Genomic DNA, 20,650 nt, shown 5'->3' on the forward strand with positions numbered 1-20,650 from the left:
TGACTTCTTGTTAGAAGCCTCTCCTGAACCAGACCCATCCTTGTCCCAAATCAATCTTATCCCACTAACCACCGAACAAGAGATGGCTAAGAAGAGAGCCGTGCGAGCCCTTCTGACCGAAACAAATCCGACCGAGGTACCGTCAGCCGGTCAAACTCAAGAAACCGTGGTAGCTCTGCCAACCCACCAGCCTTCGTCATTGCGGCCAAGCAAGCGTGCTCGGACTTCCACAACCGAGTCACGCCTCGTTGATGAAGACGAAACCGTGGTTCCACAAACAACTCCGCCAAGCTCTCCATCGAGCTCACAACCGGAGCGCTCTAATCGAGCTACCTCCTCCTAGTGGGCTCCAAAAATCACCTTTCAGAACCGTGCTATCACGGATTCTGACTCAGTGGTCGCAGAAAAAGACCACCTGATGGTATTCAACCTGGCTAAAGGTGTTTGCCTTCTAGCCGACATGAGGCACCACGACCACCTGACCGAGCTGAAGGCCCTTCGCTCGTCCACAAAATCCATGGTGCTGGTAAGTTGCCCTTTTACTTTATTTTTTCTAAAGAAATTTTTCCAACTTTCAGCTCGGTTATATTAAAAAAGTGTCTTACCATCCTTTTGCAGGCCATATAGAAAATCCACATCGCTCACAAGCGAGTGTTGGAACTTCGAAAAACTACCAGGTAAGGCATGGCCGAGGCAAATGAAAAGGCGGCCGAGCTGAAAGTGTCCCAGCAGAACGTGGCAGAGCTAGAGACCGCGGTAACGCATCTCGCTGGGCTAGTTACCTCAGCTGATGCTGATAAACAAAAGGCCCTCGCCGTGATGAAAGACAAATACTTGCGCGAGTTAGCCAAGCTTGAAGGAAAAAAGAGTGCCGAAATAACAAAGCTTGAGAAGAAGCTGGAGGACGCGGAAGACCGCGGTTTTAAAGAGGGCGAAGCCCTGTACATCAAGTAGTGTGAAGCAGCGAAGGACCTGTTCTTCAAATGCGGGTGGAGCGGTGCTGTGGTGCAGCTCGGTTATGGGCTTGAGACCGAGGTCTTCAATCCTCCTCCATACTTCATACCGAGCTCACTGGCAGAGTATGCTGCTACCACTCAGCAACAATTTCTCGAAGCTTCAGATGATGAAGAAACCGTGCCCAACGATACCCCGATCGTTAATGATCCTGCCAATCAGTCAGCTCGGGCGGAGCCAACGGTGGAAGATCTGACTGACGAGCTACCAACTGAAACCGTGCTCTCAATTGAGACCGTGCTCACGACTAGAACTCTGCTCCCGACTGAAACTGGGCTTCGAGTTGAACTGGATGCTGATCTTGACGACCTATTTGCCTGATTTTGTATTTTTCTTCTTTCCGTTTTTGGACAAGAATTGCAACCGGGCTAGGGCCCCATCTCCTTGTACTTTGATTTTGCATGATCAATGAAATCTCTTTTGTTCCAACTGTTATCTTGGTTTATTTCCATGCTTGTACTTGCTTTCTTACTGAAACCTGAACATTCTCTTGGCCGAGATACTTATCTCGGTTTTAACTTTGCAATCTATCAAGCCATAGTTGCCAACCTCTTCAGCCTAGATTATTATCTCGGCTGAAGAACAATAAGTGTTGGTTTTTCCAGCCAATCACTCTTCTGCCAAGATCCTTATCTCAGTTGAAGAGTACAAAGTGTTGGTTTTTCCAGCCAATCCCGCTTCAGCCTGATTCCTTATCTCGGCTGAAAAGGACTAAGTGTTTGGTTTTTCCAGCCAAACTTCCTGCAGCCTGGATCCTTATCCTGGGCTTAAGAGGGGTGTTGGTTATTCCAGCCAACTTTTAAGTTGGTTTTTTTCAGCCAACCCCAGAGTAAAGTGTTTGGTTTTTCCAGCCAAACGTCCTGCAGCCTGGATCCTTATCCTGGGCTTAGGAGGGGTGTTGGTTTTTCTAGCCAACCTCTAAGTTGGTTATTCCTGCCAACCTAGAGTAAAATGTTTGGTTTTTCCAGCCAAACGTTCTGCAGCCTGGATCCTTATCCTGGGCTTAAGAGCGGTGTTGATTTTTCTAGCCAACTTCTTCAGCACTGATCCTGATCTTAGCTGAAGAGAATGCAAAGTTGGTTATTCCGGCCAACTATGCTTACAGTGCTCCTAACTCACTAAAATAATATTTTACCGAAGAAAACAACTATGCTGAAAAGAAACTACTTGTTTTATTGAGAAAGAAAAAAAGAAAATTACAAATACTAAAGAGAAAAAGCTAAAAATAGTTTGAGATTGGCAGTGTTCCATGGCCTGGGGATGGCTTTACTGTCCTCATCTTCCAAGTGGTATGCCCCTTTGCCTGCTAATCCGACCATTTTGTAAGGTCCTTCCCAGTTGGGCCCTAACTTGCCGTCTCCGGGTACTAGGGTGTTTCCCATTACTTTGCGTAGTACCCAATCTCCAACCTTGAATTGCCTTGGATGTACTGTTTTGTTGTATGTTCTGGATAACTCTTGTTGGTACGAGGCAATGTGAACCAGTGCTCGTTCTCTTCTTTCTTCCGCAAGGTCGAGCTCTAATGCTATGGCTTCTCCATTTAAGTCTGGATCAAAATTCTTACTTCTAATTATGGGGAGGCCCATTTCTAGTGGGATTACTGCTTCCATTGCATAGGCCAAGGAAAAGGGTGTTTCTCCGGTTGATCGTCGAGGCGTGGTACGGTAAGCCCATAAAACATGAGGAAGTTCTTCTGCTCACTTGCCTTTTGCTTTCTCTAACATTTTCTTTAATCCATCCAAGACGACCTTGTTTGATGCTTTCGCCTGGCCATTTGCTTGGGGGTATGCCGGTGTAGAGTTGTAGAATTCTATCTTGTACTCCTCACAAAAGCCTCTAAAAATTTTGCCGTCGAACTGAGTGCCATTGTCTGATATTAGTGCCTTGGGTATGCCGAACCGTGTGATGATATTTTGCCAGAAAAATTTCTTCACATCTTTCTCTTTTATTGATGCTAGTGCTTCTGCCTCCACCCACTTTGTGATGTAGTCTATTGCTGCGAGAAAGAACTTTCTGTTGCCAGGTGTTGCTGGAAGTGGTCCGACTATGTCCAAGCCCCACATTGCGAAGGGCCATGGGCTAGTTAATGGTAGAAGTTCTCTGGCTGGCTGATGTATTTGGTGTGCGAACTTTTGACATTTCTCACACCTCTTTACATACTTCTTTGAATCTGCTTGCATGTATGGCCACCAATATCCTTACGAAATGGCTCTGTAAGCTAATGATCCCCCTCCTTGGTGGCTTCCGCATACGCCTTCGTGTATCTCAAACAAGAACGCTTTAACTTTGTTGGGATGGACACACTTTAGATAAGGTCCTGTGAAGGATTTCTTGTACAAGGCCATTGATGGGGAGAGCCAAAATCGCTGCGACTTTGCTCTTATTTTGTTGGCCTCTTTCTTCTCTTTCGGTAGGACGCCGTCTTTTAAAAATGCTATGATGGGATCCATCCATGAAGGGCTGAGTTCCACTCAACATACTTCTTCCACTTCAGGTTCTTCAATGCTTGGTCTTGGTAAGTAGTCGATTAGTAATGGATGTGGGATGGATGTATCTGCCATTGAAGCAAAGCCTGCTAGTTCGTCTACTCTACTGTTTTCTTTCCTGTCGATCTGCTCTATCTGCACTACTTCAAATTTCTTGATCTCTTTTCTCACTAACTCTTGGTACTTAGCCATCCTGTCATCTTTTGCCTCGTAGTCTCCTGAAATTTGGTTTACCACCAGCTGTGAGTCATTGTAGACCATTACCTCAGTTGCCTTCATGTAGAATGCTGATTTCAGTCCTGCTAAAAGTGCTTCATACTTTGCCTCCTTGTTTGATGCTGGGAAGCCGAGGTTGACTGCTTGCTCCACCACAAGGCCATCTGGTGAGATGAGGACTATGCCTAGTCCTGCACTATGCCTGTTCGATGCTCCATCCACGAAGAGCTTCCACATCTCTCCAACGAACAGTTTCCAGCAAGTGGAGGGATCAGATGATGTCTTGGGATCAAGAATGTTGCTGGTGTTTTTTTCAAAGTCCATGCTTGCTGTTCGCCCATCGTTATCTGATTGTACCAAGTCTTTATTTGCTGGTGAGTCTTGACTTGGTGTAGCATGGTTTGCTTCTTCCTCCCCCACTTTACTCTGGTCTGTCTTGCGTCCTGTCTGGGTAACCTGTCCCAGGGGTTGCATTATTCCGGCGTCAACTTCCATCCCTAGTTCGGTTGTTTCAGTCAGGTCGACTGGGCAGATATGATGACTTCCTGGGGTGAATTCTGCGACAAAGTCTGCCAAAGCTTGAGCCTTTATCGCGGTTCTTGGTTGAAACTTGATGCCGAATTGTCCCAACTCTACTGCCCACTTTAAGATTCGCCCAGAAAAGTTCGCCCACTCAAACAAAGCTTTTAATGGAAAAGCTGTGAGGACGACTATGGTGTGGGCATGAAAGTAGTGCGACAACTTCCTTGAGGCCATCATCAAGGCCAAGGCCAGTTTTTCCAGTGGCAAGTACCTTGTTTCGGCGCCTAGTAATGTCTTGCTGACATAAAAGATGGGCAGATGTTGGATTCCTTCTGCTCGGACCAACACTGCGCTGATTGCGTGCTGTGAAACTGCTAGGTACAGAAAGAGTTCTTCTCTAGGTATTGGGGTCACAAGCAGTGGTGGAGAAGACATGTACTCTTTCAAGCTTTCCAGAGCGCGGTCGTATTCTTCGTCCCACTCGAACTTGGCTTTTAATGCTTGAAAAAATGGTCGTAGTTTGTCTGACGATCGGCTTATGAATCGGTTGAGTGTAGCTGCCATGCCGGTGAGATACTGCACTTCTTTTACTGTGTTTGGCCTCTCCAGATCTTGAATTACTTTGATTTGAGAGGGGTTTGCTTTTATACCCCGGTTGGTCACCAAGAAGCCTAGGAATTTGCCAGATCCTACTCCGAATGCACACTTAGACGCATTGAGGCATAACTTGTGCTTCTTAAGGATCTGAAACATCTCACCTAGGTCCTTGAGATGGTCGTTCTCATCCTTGCTCTTGACCACCATGTCGTCGATGTAAGCTTCCATTGTTCTGCCTAACAATGGTTCAAACATCATGGTGACCATCCGTTGGAATGTTGCCTCTGCATTCTTTAGGCCAAAGGGCATGACCTTGTAGCAGTATAGTCCTCTTGGTGTGGTAAAAGATGTGACCTCCTGGTCTGGTTCATACATAGCGATTTGATGGTAGCCTCTGTACGCGTCAAGAAAGCTAAGCCGGTTGTGCCCCGCTGTTAGGTCTACCAGTTGGTCTATCCGCTGGAGGGGGAAGCTGTTTTTTGGGCATGCCTTGTTGACTGTTTTGTAGTCGACGCAGACACGCCATTTGCCATTCTTCTTTGGCACCACGACTGTATTGGAGATCCATCTGGGGTAGTGCACCTTTCTGATAGCTCCTGCTTCTAGCAGGTTTTCTACTTTTTCCGCCACTATCTCGGCGTGGTGGAGTGCCGATCTGCGAATGAGCTGAATGATTGGTCTGGCGATTGGGTGGACATTCAATTGGTGACAGATGAAGCTTGGGTCAATGCTTGGCATGTCGTATGGCGTCCAGGCGAACACTTCGGTGTTAGAGATCAGGAATTCCATGACCTCTATTCTTTCAGTGCTGGACATAGATGAGCCAAGCAAAAAGAACTTATCCGGGTTCTTTTCATCTATTCTTACCTGTACTAAGTCTTCCACTGCCTTCTGCTCAGCGGCTTTGCCAACATCCACAAACAATTCATTGCTTTCAGGTTCTTCCACCATCTGAACAAATCCTTTGGCAGCGCGGCTGCCATTTACAGTGACGAAGCATTGCTTGGACATAATTTGGTCTCCAAAGACCTCTTCAATTACTCCGGCTTCGTTGGGGAACCGCATTACTTGATGGTAGGATGATGCTACTGATTTCATGGCATGCAGCCATGTTCTTCCCAAGATTATGTTGTAAGTGGAAGAGACTTTCAATACCCAGAATTCTACTTGTTTCGTTACGCTTCCTGCTCTGATTGGGAGGATTATATTGCCAACTGGCCATTCTGGCATTGAGTTGAATCCGATCAGGGAAGATACAGTAGGTGCCAAGTCTTTGTTTTCTAGTTTCAATTGTTTGAATGTTTCGTAGTACATTATCACACATGAGCTCCCTTGGTCAATCAAAATTCGCTTGACGTCAAAATCCTTGACTCGGAGAGTGACGACCAGTGCATCATTGTGAGGGCGGTATATCCTTGCCAAGTCTCTATCTGAAAAAGATATGACGTTCGTGGCTTCTGTTCTCCCCTTTTTGATGGTAGGTTGGGCGCTTAGTACCTCCCTTAAGTGCTCAGCCTTCTTTATCATGCCCCTGAGCTCGCATATTCGCTCAGGTTCGAATACCCAATGGATTACGTTGATCACGCCTTGAGGTGGGGCATCAATTGGCATTTCGTTCGGGTGGTTTTCATTTTAGGGGGTTGGCTATGCCCCTCCTTCAATGTACTTGTCCAGGTGACCGGCTGCCACCAACTCCTCTAGATGCTGTCTCAATAGTGTGCAATTTTCAGTGCGGTGCCCCTTTTCTTTATGGAAGGTGCACCGTGATCTTTCGTCGTAGTCCTTCTGAGCCTCTCCTAGCTTAGCTGGCCATCTGACGAAAGGTTCATCGCGTATCTCGCTTAGAATCTAATAGATTGGTTTTTTGAATACCGTGGTAATGGCAGTGCGGATTCTCAGCCATCTTTTATCTCGGTCCTCCTCGTTGTCCCATCTGCCTCGTCCGTTTCTGCTCGGACGCTCTACCATATTGACCTTTGCTGAGGTCTTTTTATCTGGCATTGTGGTTGTACCAGACTTCATTTTAGCACGGGCATCATCCTCCTCCACCCGAATGTGCTGGTGCACCCTTTCCATTAAGGCCTCCATTGTGAGGGGTGGCGTCATGGTGATTGAGTACCTCAGCCAGTTCTCGACTGGAAGACCTCTTTTGTACTGCGCGATGGCGAGATTGGTAGGGCAATCCCCAATCTGGTTAAAGGTCTCCCAGTAGCGACTATTGTAGGATCTTAATGTCTCCTTGTTGCCCATGTCTATTGAGAGAAGCTGGTCGATCTCCACTGGCGTCTTGGTGTTCGTTCTGAATCTTGTCACGAACACCTCCGCTAATTGCGCCCAAGAGGCTATGCTGCCTTCTGGTAGCCTTTCGAACCAGGTTAAACCTAGGTCGCCAAGGCTGGATGGGAATAGGATGCACATCAAAGCTTCGTTCCGCCGGTATACTGCCATAACCTGGCGAAAGTGGCTTAGGTGCATGTAAGGGTCTGTCTTCCCTTCGTACGTGGTAAATTTAGGCTGGATGAAGCCTGAGGGTAATTGTGCATTCTCAATCGCTGGAACGAACGGCGAGCTATGTAGTCTTGCCAACACTTTATCTATTGGTTCGTAGGCAAGGTGCGATATTGACATTCCAACCTCGACGCTTCCATGCGTCCGAGGAGCTAACCGCTGAAGGGCTGAAACTCTGTGCGGGTCGCGTGCCCTGGCATCCTCCTTCTGTCGCGCCATTTCTTCAAGCACAGTTCGTAAGTCGGACGATCTAGGCAACTCCATTTGCCTGGATGATGTCTGGTGCGTATGTGAAGGCCGATAGGTACTTCCCTCAGTGTAAGACCTCAATGATCTCGTTCTCTCAGACCTGGAGTAACGAGTTCTGGAAGTCCTTGATTGAGTGTCGCCTGTCCGGAGGCTTCTACTTTCTGCTTGCGATGGCGTGGTGTGTCTAGTATGATCTTCTGAGTGGCGAGGAGGCGTAGTGCCCTTGCGCCCCTCTCCTGTCGCCACCCCTTTTCCCTTGATCTGGCACTTCATGGCCTCGATGTCCGCCGCCATCTTCCTTATTAGTTCATCTTGCTCTTTTACGCGATCCTCTAAAGCTTGAGGGTTGATTCTTCGCCTTTGCCTTTCAGGACTTTGTGAGCGATAGCGACCTGGGCTGTTGTTCCACCTCCCCCTTGCATCCCTCTGGGGATTTTGTCGTTGGCGCTCTAAGTCCGCCATGGGAGGGATAGAGGGCAATTCTTCACGCCTCCCACCCCCCTCTAGGGTTTGTCCGTCGATGGCGGACTGCGGTAAATCTTCGTTGTGCGCCATTCAATTAGCGAGGGAAACTTGATCAAGAGGTTTTGTTCTTTGTCTAATATTCCCACAGACGGCGCCAATTGTATGGGAAAGAAATAAACCTTCTCGTATAATCCTGTTGATCAAGATTGCGCTCCTCCGTACGACGTCGCTTTACTCCCTGAAAACACAAACGTGAGCTAGCCGGCGGGTGTGTGCCGGATACCTCTTCGATGCCTAAGTCAGCAGAAATAGACAAATAGACAAAAGCTCTGTGTATTCGGGAATCAAGGTTATGTTACCTCTCCGTAGGTGATGTTGTGAGCTTTTATAGGTTCCGCGTGGCACAATCCTAGTAGGACTATTACTCCTCTATGTAGAGTCCTCCTAGGAGTCATACTCCTGAAAGATAATGCTTATCTTTTAACACCCCCGTCACTGCTTAAGTCAAGTGAGATGGCTTTACCATGGTTGGATGTCAATATGACCGAGGTAAGCCTGGCTATGTTGAGCAGCAGGGTAGACCGAACTATATCTAGTTTGGTTCTTCCTTTCACTGCCCTTACCTCAGTTCCTCTTGTACAAACCGTGGTACGCTTAGACCGAGCTAGCAAATAGCAAGGTCTTGACTGAGCTAACCATACTACGCTATGACCGGGCTAACTTTGAGTATGGTGACCAGTGCTGACTGCAAAGCTTCCTTAGACCGGACTAACTTCAAGGCTCTTTCGGACCGGGATAACAAGAGGGCTCTTTGGGACCGGGATATCAATAGGGCTCACTGGGACCAGGCTAACTACAAGCCCCTTTCATCCAGCCCTTCTTACTGTGGCCCAAAGAACGGCCCATTTATCCAGCTCGGCCCAATTTATGTATAAATTACCCTCTCAGTACAACCAAATGGTTATAAAGTTGAAGGCCAAGAACATAAAGTGTACAAACTTAAGAAATCATTATATGGACTTAAACAATCATCTAAACAGTGGTATTACACTTTCCATAATGCTATAACTACGTACGGATTTAAAGCAAATGAATATGATCGTTGTGTATATTATTGGAATAGTGGGAGTAATTTTATTATTTTATTTTTGTATCTAGATGATATTTTAATTGCTGGTAATAATATTGCATCGATTGAAGAGATTAAGAATTTTCTAAATAGTCAATTTGAAATAAAAGACATGGGTGAGGCATCATTTGTATTAGGAATACAAATAATTAGAGATAGAAAATCAAAGACATTAAAATTATCTCAAGAACAATATTTTGAAAAGATTTAATATGGAAAGTTCAAATCCCATTGATTCATCTATCCATAAGCAAACAATCTTATCTCAAAAAAAAAAAAAAAAAAAAGAGCCCAAAAAGTGAAGAAGAAAAACAAAATATGGAAAATAAGCCTTTTGCTCAACCTATTGGAAGTATTATGTATGCAATGTTATATACTAGGCCTGATCTTAGTTATGCTATAAGTGTGGTTAGTAGATACCAAAGTAATCCCAGAGAATTGCATTGGGTAGCTGTTAAAAGAATTTTAAGATATATTTACGGCACTAAAGATTACAAACTAACCTATCAATATAGTAATGAAAATTTAGAAGTCATTGGTTATTTAGATGCTGATTTTTCTGGAGACATTGATAATGGAAAATCCACATCAGGTCATGTATTCCTCTTAGGTGGAGGTTCAATTTCATGGTGTAGTAGAAAACAATCATGTGTGGCTAAAAGTACAATGGAAACAGAATACATAGCATGTAGTAATGCAACTTCTGAAGCTGTTTGGATTAAGAGATTTCTTGATGATTTAAAAATAAAAGAAATATCCAAGAAGCCCATAGCTATAATGTGTGACAACCAAGCTGCTATAAATACCATAAAAAATGGTGAGATTGGCTCAAGAGGAAAACACATAGATCGTCAATATCATTATGTTGTTGATATTTTCAAAAAAATGAGATTGCTATACATTATATTTCTTCTAAAGAAATGATTGCAAATCCCCTAACAAAAGCTATTGTAGCAAATGATTTTAGAAAACATGTGAATGCGATGGGGATTAAAAATGATTGAGAATATCTCGGTCTATTGGCCAAGTGGGAGATGTTGGATTGAGTGGCCAAATAGCCCTCAATATTTTATTTATTAATTTGTTCATATATATAATGTTTTAATTTATTATTATATTTGATTAACATTTGGTTTTTTAGTTTTTTTTCCTTCATTTATAGAAAATATAATAGGTGTGATTGACCAAGTAGTTTGATTTGGTCAAACCAGTATTAAGTGTTCTCCTACTTAATATGAGATGTGTATGTGGATGGGGGTAGTGTGGTTATTATCTCCTAATAAAAAGGAGTTGTTGTAATATGGATAAATGGTTAAAGATTTGGGTGAGTGAAACAAATAATCTGAGAGAATTTGTTTTCTAACTTATATACATATATGGGTGTGTGAAACAACCCCCACAATCTGATTTTTAGGAAGACAATTTCTAACGTATACTTTTGTATACTAATATATATGTGATTCCCAACCATGAAAAAAACATACATTGCAACCCAAGCACAATATTTACAATATCTCTCCATTATCTATTACTTTTGCAAACCTTTTATTTTTCCAAATATCAATTCAATTTTTGTTATTGCTGCTGAACATCACGGTGCAATTACAATTCAAGAATTCCGGCGTGGCGTCATTTGTTAACTATCAGAAGCAGCAGGTGAGGCGGATGCGCGGATGAGGTGGAGGGTGAGGGGTGGACAACGGCTATCAGTGCAATGGAGTGACGAAGCGGAGAGTAGAGCGAGAGAGTAAATGGCTTGTGGGGGTTGTGAGAGTTTGGTTTGTGTATATAGCATATATATATATATATATATATTTAGACAGGGTATTTTGGTCATTTTATTTACGTTTGTCCTTATGAACAAAATACTTGAGCGGCTAGACTTCTAGTCAAACAAAATTTAAAATTGGATTTACGAACCAAGTACCCTATTTTTTATAGCTAAAATATGAGATAAAGTTTAGAAAGTGTTTAAGAATAACTTTTTAATTTTCTTACGAAAATACATGCAAAAAGTAAAGTAGCATTTATACATAAATCTTAATTTATGAACTTGTACTTCATTAAGTCCTAATTATGATTTTTTGGACCTTCAAGTCCATTAAATTTTTAATAGTTGAAGTTGCCTTTCAAACAATGATTGTTCATCTTTATGATTATCTATAAACGAACATGATAATTTGACATTTATTTTGTTTTTCAAAACTTTAAAATATCAACTTTCAAATTGAAAAAACTAAAAAAAAAAAAAAATTATGTGCTAAAAAAAAAAAAAAAACATAATTTTTTGAAAATATTGAATTATTTTTTTGTGCAAAACTGAAAATTTTGTGTTTATAAAGGAGCATGATGATGGAACATTGATGTGAAAAACTGAAGAAAAAAAATTTAAAAAATGAAAAAATTGATAATGTTCTCAGTTTTAAAACTGGAAAAAAAAAACTGATAATATTCTCAATTTTATTAAATAGTTGAATCAAACTAATAAGTAGAAGGGCAAAAACGTTTAATCTCATGTTTTGCTTTTTTATCAATTAGTGAATTAATTATCTGAAAATTATCATTTAAATTTTGTAATGTTTAGTTTTAAAAATTGAAAAAAAAAATAATATTCTTAATTTTACTAAATATTACTTATTGGTTCAAAAAATGTAAGATAAGATCTAAGTTATTATAATATTTGTAAATAAAACTTTTAGATGATTACTCAAAAGTAAATAGGTAAATTTTTTTTGAATTTTTTATATGATTTTTTTGTCTTCTTCAGTAATGCTTTTACATTAACATGCCAAATGAACTCTTAATCTAAATTTTTTAAATTAACAAAATAAAAAAATTATGCCATATAAAAAAAAAGAATAAAAATATCAATTAAAACACAAAACTTGAACATTAATTCCATCACTTTTGCCTCATTAGTGCTTTCACTTTTACCATTTTCCTCCTCGAAAAATGCTAGAAATTTTAAGAAAATTATTAAATTTTTTACTAAAAATTTTCATATGAATATGAGATAATGACCCGTTTGGTAGAGTTATGGGAAAGTGATTATACTTTATATCTTAACAGCTTATAGCTTATAACTGTGAACATAAGTTGATTTTTGACTTATAAATAAGTTTCTCCTCCTCCATTCAAAGAATAAGTTGATTTTTTACTTACAAAAAGTTATAAACTGTATTGTTAAGCTGAGCCAAACACATTAAAATAGCTTAAATTAAGTTAAAAGCTGAAATAAGCTCTACCAAATAGGGCCTATAACTTATAGCTTAATAGCTTAATAGCTTATAGCTTATAACTGTGAACATAAGCTGATTTTTGACTTATAAATTAAGCTTCTCCTCCCCCACTCAAAGAATAAGTTGATTTTTGACTTACAAAAAGTTATAAGCTGTATTGTTAAGTTAAACCAAACACATCAAAATAATTTAAATTAAGGTAAAAACTGAAATAAACTAAAAATAAACCTTACCAAACAGAACAGATATGAATATAGATCCCACGTCTGTATAAATGTTTAATAAAAAGTTTAATAATTTCTTTAAAGCTCCTAACATTACTCTAAGTCCTTCCGTAGTAATATGTCTACCCCAATATCTAAATTACCCTACATCCTCACAACATTCACCTCATCACGATTGGTCCCCCCTCTGAAATGATCATCAAATGAGTGATTATGTAATAGAGATTAAATTTATATAATATGAAATTATATGTAAAATAAATTTAAATCACGAAGTTATAATTATGAATTTATAATATAGCTGAAAGTTGAATAAAAGATAGAAAAGTAATCTTTGATGATGATGCACTACAAATAAATGGCATTGAGACATCAGCCAGGGTTTACGCTGGAAAAATGAATGAGGCTCCCAGCAGAGAGATTGGGATGTTTTTGAGGGTGGTTGCCCCTCTCTACAACACAAAAAGATGATCTCTCTTTCTCTCACACAGATCAAAGATCATTGGAGCCGATGATTTCACCTACCAAATCAACAGCCCTCTCTCTCTCTCTGTGTATGTGTGTGTGTTTGCGAGTGGAAGATTGGATCTTCTCCGTCTTCTTCTCGCTGGTAATTCTATTTGCACCCAAAAAACATCCAAAGAAAATAAAATAATAATAATAATTGGCAGTCCTTCCGATGGGGTTTGAGGCTGTCGATGACAGCACAAAAACTCAACCCTCTGGGAGCGCTGTCTCCGGCGAAACAAAGAGAGGCTGTGACGATTAATTTCTTCTGAGCACATGAGTCGGGCACTGAGAACCCGACCCGTTTCTTGGCCGGGCAACTCGGTGGGTCAGTGAGAGATAGAGATATGGGTTCCCATTTCTTTCTTCTCTCACGGGTAACCGCTGTTGCGGCCATGGCAAATCCGGATTCTCGCCTGATCATACATAGATCTGAGCCTCAAATATATATATATATATATAGGGAGCTGTTAAGATGTGCACCTCAATAAGATGTGCACATCATATACACATTTATTTTAAACCATTAGATTTTTACAAATGAATCTCAGTCACTGAATAATTTGATTAAGAATATTGGCAACCCCTTCAACCGGTTACCTTTTTTTTCAAAATTTTTCAGTTTTTTTTCCAAACCCCTCTGTTTTTGAGACAGCACGCAGACCCTCCTCTTCGCCCTCGAAGACCATCTCTCGAAGGCCATCCCTGCGAAGACGACCCACACTCGACTTCGCCTGAAGGTATGTCTCTCTCTCTCTCTCTCTCTCTCTCTCTCTCTCTCTGCAACTTTTTTCTCTCCCCCTTTGTCCATGTCCATTGTATGAAACCCTAGACCGCAATCCCTTTCTTTGAAACTGTGAGTTCACGTTTGTGAACTCACTGGGTTTGTTTATAAAAATAGGAAAATATTAGGTTTAGGTTTTTTATGTTTGTTTGCTTTGATTGTTGTTTTGATTCCCTTCTTCGAAATCCCCTTTTGTTAACCCCCATTTCCTGTATCGATTCTTGCTTCCCATTCTTCAAAGTGCCCCTTTCACGTTTGTATATATAGTAGAAGGATTGCGAAACTCATATCGTGAGAAGGATTAACTATGGTTTTTGCTGCAAAGAGAGAACCTGAAGAACATAGACAACATGACCACAATATCAAGAGAGATTGAACACAAAATACTTAAAACCTTTGACTAAGAGATTGAGATGTTTTGGCTTCCATCTATTGTTCACCATGTGTTTGATAATATGCCTAAACCAACTTGAAAAAAAAAAAAAAAAAAAAAAAAAAAAAACTCAGCAAACAACTGTAGCTTAGGTCTTGCAAAGGAAAATTAAGAGTTTTTAATTAGACTATATTATTGTTTTTGTGTTCTTCTTGAATTTTTTCCGAGCAAAACAAACTGGAGTTTACACTCTGTCTGTTAATGGGCCCTTACTGAAGGCTAAATTTCTTAGAAGTGGATTGAAACATCAAACTCTTACTTCTAAAGGCTAAATTTCTTAGAAGTGGATTGAAACATTAAATTTATTACTGAAGGCTAAATTGCGTCTTGTCATTTGTTTTCTATTAGAGCATAGAAAATTGAAACATCAAACTCTTACTTCTAAGAGTATCCGGAATATTGTCATATCACTTCTTGCCAAAAATGAGAAATGTAAACACAAAACATCGTTTCGGTGTTCCTTTAAGCATCGTTTTAATCACGCATTGTGTTTTGTCATTTTGCTTTCTATTAGAGCACAGAACATGGAAACATCAATCTCTTACGTCTGAGAATATCCGTATATTGTCATTTCACTTCTTGCCAAAAAATGAGAAATGTAAACACAAATGTTCCTTTAAGCATCCTTTTGTGCCATTTTTCCTTTATTCAATTTGGAGGAATAGAATACATACATCTCAACACCCCTCTTTATATACTTTGCAACCTAGCCTTAGTATCTCAACACCACTTTTATCTAACTGTTTGTTTGGATAAGTGAAAAGTAGAGAAGTTAGTATAAATGAAGAGAAACTCATTTTTATAATAACCCACATTTTGAATTTGGAGAGATTGGGAGTGAAAAAATAAATAAAAAATAAAATCTCCAATAAATCACTAAATTTTATAATACCAAAAACTGCCCATTTAGATATAGAAAAAATTAAAAAACTGGCCTCTTATATAAAAAGTTATTTTGATAATATAACGTGAAATATCTAAAAAAAAAAATTCTTTTCTTTTATGTAGTTCAACCAAAAAAGAGTGGAGAAAAATCATTTTTCTATTCTTTTCTCTCATAACTTATGTAATGATTTCTTTTCTTTTCCTAAGTTCCCAAACATAGTGTAAAAAATTTATTATAAAGAAAATGTTATTTTCTTGAAACACAATCAAAATCCGCCCCCACTAAATTCTAATATTTTAGTAACGAAAACACATTCAAGTTATTTTCTTGAAACACTTTCAAAGTCCACCGCACGTTAGCAATTTGAATATATTGGAGGGCATTGTATCATTGTCATTAATAATCCTTTCCTGGTTGGAAAACAGGATTTTTTTTAAACTAATTTTTGTCACAGGACCTTTGAGAAGCAGGGTTTGGCGCCATTTCTGTGATTGCGTCAAATGGCAGAGTCACCGGTTTTTGATCGAATGATGAGTCATCTTCGTGCAACATGCAAGTATGTATGTGTCATAATTTTTGATACCTTTATATGCATATTGTGTTGCTCATATCCATAATCATGTTTCGCTCCTGTTTTCTTTTTTTTTTTTGTTTTTTTTATCATATATTTTGGGCAAGTGCTTTTTTTTTTTTTTTTTTTTTTTTTTTTAACACACTGAATTCAAATATGATTGATTCTTTAAACGCTAGGATAAGCATATTCTAAAGTGGTTATCACATTTTGTGATGCTTTCTTCTGGAATTGGTATCTTAAAGTTAGAAACACTTTCTTTTCTATTTTTTCTACTTTTATGTTGTGTAACTGATATGGACCTCTCTTATTTGGTTTTTTTAGAGTTTGATGTGTTAGGGAAATAAACACCTCCCCAACCTTTTTTTACTGTTGAAAACGTGATATTTTTCTATCTTCTATTTCTAGAGATGGCAGGCTTGAAAAATTTATTGAGTTTCTATTTTCTTTTTTTCTGATGCAATTATATGCTAACCATGTCCTGATATGGCCCCTTTGAAGAAAAGTAATCATTTTGAGGTGTTGGATGCTTTTAGGTTTGATTCTTTCCAATGAGGACCTAGATGCGTGGTACTAGTGTTGGTGTGCAACAAACATGGACCATGGACATGATCCTCATTCCTCCCCATGAGTGTTTTTGTTTGTGATGAAGATGAATATTTATTTCTCGTAACCACTAAATTCTAATAGAGTACGAATGTGATGGGGAAGGAGCTTCTTAATAGAAGTGTCACATGGATACGTACCCGCTTTTTAGACGTAGTCTTGGTGTGCACTATTTGATCACATTCTTCTTGTTTTATTGAAAGACCTCTTCTCTCACCTTCATGTTTTAATGAACATTCAAAGGTATTACACCGGTTATCCAAAGGATCTTGGGCCATCACGAGTTATTCATTTTACTTCCGAGCGTGAGTTTGTTCAGCTTCTACATAAAGGATACCCTGTGGTTGTTGCGTTTACAATCAGGTGATTTGGGACCAGTACTTTCCTCATTTTTGTTGTCCTATGTTCATTGAACTGACTCTCTGGTAAATCAACTTATTTGGGGTGGTGCAGGGGTAATTACACTAAATATCTTGACAAAGTACTGGAGGAAGCAGCTGCTGAATTTTATCCACGTGTTAAATTTATGCGTGTAAGAAGCAAGTCATCTTATCTCAACTTGCCTTAGTTAGCTACATGAATCCATCTTTTGCGATTAATTTTTTGCAATCCATATTCCCTTGCTAAACCAAGGTAGTTATCTTATCTCCTTTCTTCCATCCTTAACCAACATTCGTTTTGAGCTTCTTCTTGTCCTTGTGGCACCTTCCCTTAGATCAAATTACTCTTCCATTGGGGAACAGTGTATTCACTATTACTCTTCCATTGGGGTACTGTGCGTTCACTGGTCTGACTATCAAATGGAGAAATCATCTTAGATGAATTTCTTGCATCTTATCTTTCAGATGCGCAGTTTCTAACTTTCCGTAGATGAGTTTGTCTCTTATTTTGTCATGTAATGCTACTATTTATCCCAACATGCTCATATCCAGTTTGATTTTGTGCTTTTGTAACACCCCCCCCCTCCTCACAAAACAAAAACAAAAAAAATTGTGCTTTGCTACTAGTCTAACAAGCACAAACACTTCGAAGAAAATGTGTGTCCATGTCATGTCCAATGCACAGTTTCTAACTTTCCGTAGATGAGTTTGCCTCTTATTTTGTCATGTAATGCTACTATTTATCCCAACATGCTCATATCCAGTTTGATTTTGTGCTTTTGTAACACCCCCCCCTCTCCTCACAAAACAAAAACAAAAAAAAAAAAATTGTGCTTTGCTACTAGTTTAACAAGCACAAACACTTCGAAGAAAATGTGTGTCCATGTCATGTCCAACAATGATACTCATTGGACACTTCCCAACATGTGTTAGACACACATCATAATGAATAATACTATTTTCCTTTTAAAAAAAAAAAAAAATTAGACCCAGATATGCTTCGAATAGGGAACGCACACGTTAGACATGCTTGAAACACATCACAAGTTTGAACATGATACACTCACAAGACACTTCCCGACATGTGTTGGACACACATCATAATGATTAATACTATTTTTTTATTTATTTTTTAAAAATTAGACCCATACATGCTTCGAACACTTAGGGAACACACATGTCCATCTGTTAGACACTTGAAACACATTATAAGTTTGGTCGGCTAGAGGGCCAAAAAGTAGCGGTGGTGTCTTTACTTCAATCTTTGGATGAGCTAGAGGTTCAAGATGGGCTGTCTATTGATGACGGTATCCGTAAGAAGGCGGCTAAACAAGATTTTGTTCATATATCCCGTATGGGGAGGAATACTTTTGTCAAAAGTCTAGATATTTGTGATTGAAGGATGGGGATCGGAATACAAAATTCTTCCATCGAATGGCAAATGCTCATCGGAGGGTTAATCAGATTAGTAGGATGCGAGTGGATGGCCGAGAGCTACACATAAATGAGGATATTAGGGAAGGTTTGTGTTATATTATACCATCATAGTCCTTTTTGTTTTGTTTTATTTGTAAAAATGCATGCCTGCGTTCAATGAAGGTATACAATTCCAGATTTTTTAGTATGTATTTCTTCCTTCCTACCACTCTCCCTCCATGCAGACAACCCTGTGTGCGCACATCACATGTGTTTAAGTTAAGCAATTTACATCCATGACCACATTAAATTTTTAACTTATTGAACTTCTACCTTTTTTTTTTCTTTTTTTTTTGTATGGTGCTTTTTCAGGTTGAGTGTCCAAAGTATCCTGGATTTTGCATAACACGACAGAGGAAGGAGTATCCATTTGTTGAAATATTTCATAGCCCAGAGCAAGTAGGTTTGACTATATATTATTTTTATATTGTTTTTTCAGGTCTTGTTGCTGCTATACATGGTGAAATCTCCATGTCTGACTTCGCTTCAAATTATTGGAATTGGTGAAAGTGTTTCTTCTATATTGTATAGACTGCTAGAATTTGGTTGTCTTCCTGTCCCTGGCTTAACTGTAAATGGTTTTCTTTGTTATTGTGTTTTCTTGATAAAAAAATATTTACAATTCCTTACATTTGTAATTTTTCCCTCTTTTTATGCTGAAAGGATAAGGGGACTGTGATCAATTGAGGAAGATATAACCTAGGATCTCTTATTCAGATGCAAACTATGCCACTGCTCCTTGTATTTATTTTAAAAGAATGAGAACCATTGAAATGAAGTCTTTGTACTTGTTTTACACGTCTTTAAAATGAATCATTTTTTTTATATATTTTTTCAAATTCTTTTAAATGAATGGTTTCTGTATTGCTTTATTAATTTCTCTCTTCTGAATGCAACAACACCCCTCTTTCCCCAGCAATGCAGTTGCAGGGGGTGTGGTTTGGCAGTATTATGAATGTATATGTATCATTGCAAGCATATAATAGTCCTATGTTCTTTTTATGTTTTTCTACCTCCGGCAGAGCTCCAATTATGTAATAATTTCAGTTTAGATGATTGATTTGTGCCTTGTGGAAAACACAACATTATAGGAAATTTGAAGTTTTTATTAATTTTCTTGTTTCTTCCCATCTAGCTCTTCTTTTTAATCTCCTTGACATTGTTGGTCTGTATTTTACAATAATTGTGCTGTTGCTTATGAAAGAAAAGCATCGCCGTACTTTTTGTCCTTTTTTTCTCCTCTCTCCACTTTGAAAGGAAACAATTGCATTTTTTGAACATGAAACAAAACTTCATGAGGTAGGCCAGTAGGAAATTGTGATAATATCATAGAGATTCTGTCAAGATTATTTTTTCCCGTTTTGTTTCTTTTTGTTTTCATTGAGTGGAAGTGGTCTGACTTGTACTTTTTTTTTTTTTCGCCCCTGGAAATTACCAGTTCAACTATGATCAGAGTGCATATGGATTTAGAGAATTTTTCAAGCGGCACGGTATTAGGTCATCTGATGATGCAAAGTGAAACTTTGTGAGGATGGTAGCTCAGTGGAAGGAAAATTTCTTTTCAAGAGTATTGTTGATTCTTTGGCCTGTTTTGCATTGTAATAGGTATGGAGGATGTGAGAAATAGCTGTAGAATTCTAAATTGTCTATTTACATAAACTTATACAATGTTGGTGGCAAAATTTTTTGATCTTGATTTGTTTCACATCATATCTTCTTCCAGTTATTAAAGCCTTGTTTATTTATTTATTTTTTATGTGCCTTAAATAATTTAGCCCAGAAATCTAATCTAAGATTCAAGAACAGTGTAAATGTTTATGTGATGATGATGTTCAACTGAAAAAATAATTACTTTGTAAATCAAAACCAGCAGGAACCTACTTTACATGTGTTTTGGGTTTGGTTTTTTATTTTCTGATCATTGTGTGGTTTAATTTATTTATTAAACACAACTTTTGATTCCCAATCAGGAGTGCTTTAATTTATATTTTCAAACTTAAATTGTTTTATGAACTTCTGTTTTCAAAATAAGAATTCAAATAATTTTATATTATGGCTTTTAAAGTTGTATATTAAAAATACAAAATCGACTATGAGGACATTTTCAGAACACAATTAAAACAAAAGTGATGGAGAAATAAGAGTTGAAACAACTCAAGTAACGAGCTTTGAGCTCAGCAATTATCACTTGTCTGACGTTGGGTGGCATCGATAAAGGCCTTTAGGCCCTGTTTGTTTTGGGAGATAGAATGGAGGGGATTGATAGTGAGGGGATTAATAGTGAGGGGATTATTAGTGAGGGGATTGATAGTGAGGGGATTGATAGTAAGCGGATTAGTAGTGAGGAATTGTTAAATT

The 20,650-nt window shown here is 39.0% G+C and overlaps 1 protein-coding gene across 2 annotated transcripts; it reads left to right on the plus strand.

Moving 5' to 3' along the window:
• Positions 1 to 15,659: 15,659 nt before the first annotated feature.
• Positions 15,660 to 19,212, plus strand: LOC145824628 (uncharacterized). Of its 2 annotated transcripts, none has more exons than XM_082924851.1 (4): positions 15,660 to 15,815; positions 16,680 to 16,799; positions 16,890 to 16,968; positions 18,605 to 19,212. In XM_082924851.1, the coding sequence occupies exons 1-4, from the start codon at positions 15,760 to 15,762 to the stop codon at positions 18,797 to 18,799; spliced, it is 450 nt and encodes a 149-aa protein (XP_082780977.1). In that variant the 5' UTR covers positions 15,660 to 15,759; the 3' UTR covers positions 18,800 to 19,212. The 2 variants fall into 2 exon arrangements, with proteins under 2 accessions (XP_082780977.1, XP_082780978.1); XM_082924852.1 differs by having other exon boundaries at positions 15,691 to 15,819.
• Positions 19,213 to 20,650: the final 1,438 nt, after the last annotated feature.

The sequence above is a fragment of the Camellia sinensis genome, chromosome 4 (genome assembly GCF_055761805.1).
Source record: "Camellia sinensis isolate YWXY chromosome 4, ASM5576180v1, whole genome shotgun sequence".
Classification (NCBI taxonomy): domain Eukaryota; kingdom Viridiplantae; phylum Streptophyta; class Magnoliopsida; order Ericales; family Theaceae; genus Camellia; species Camellia sinensis.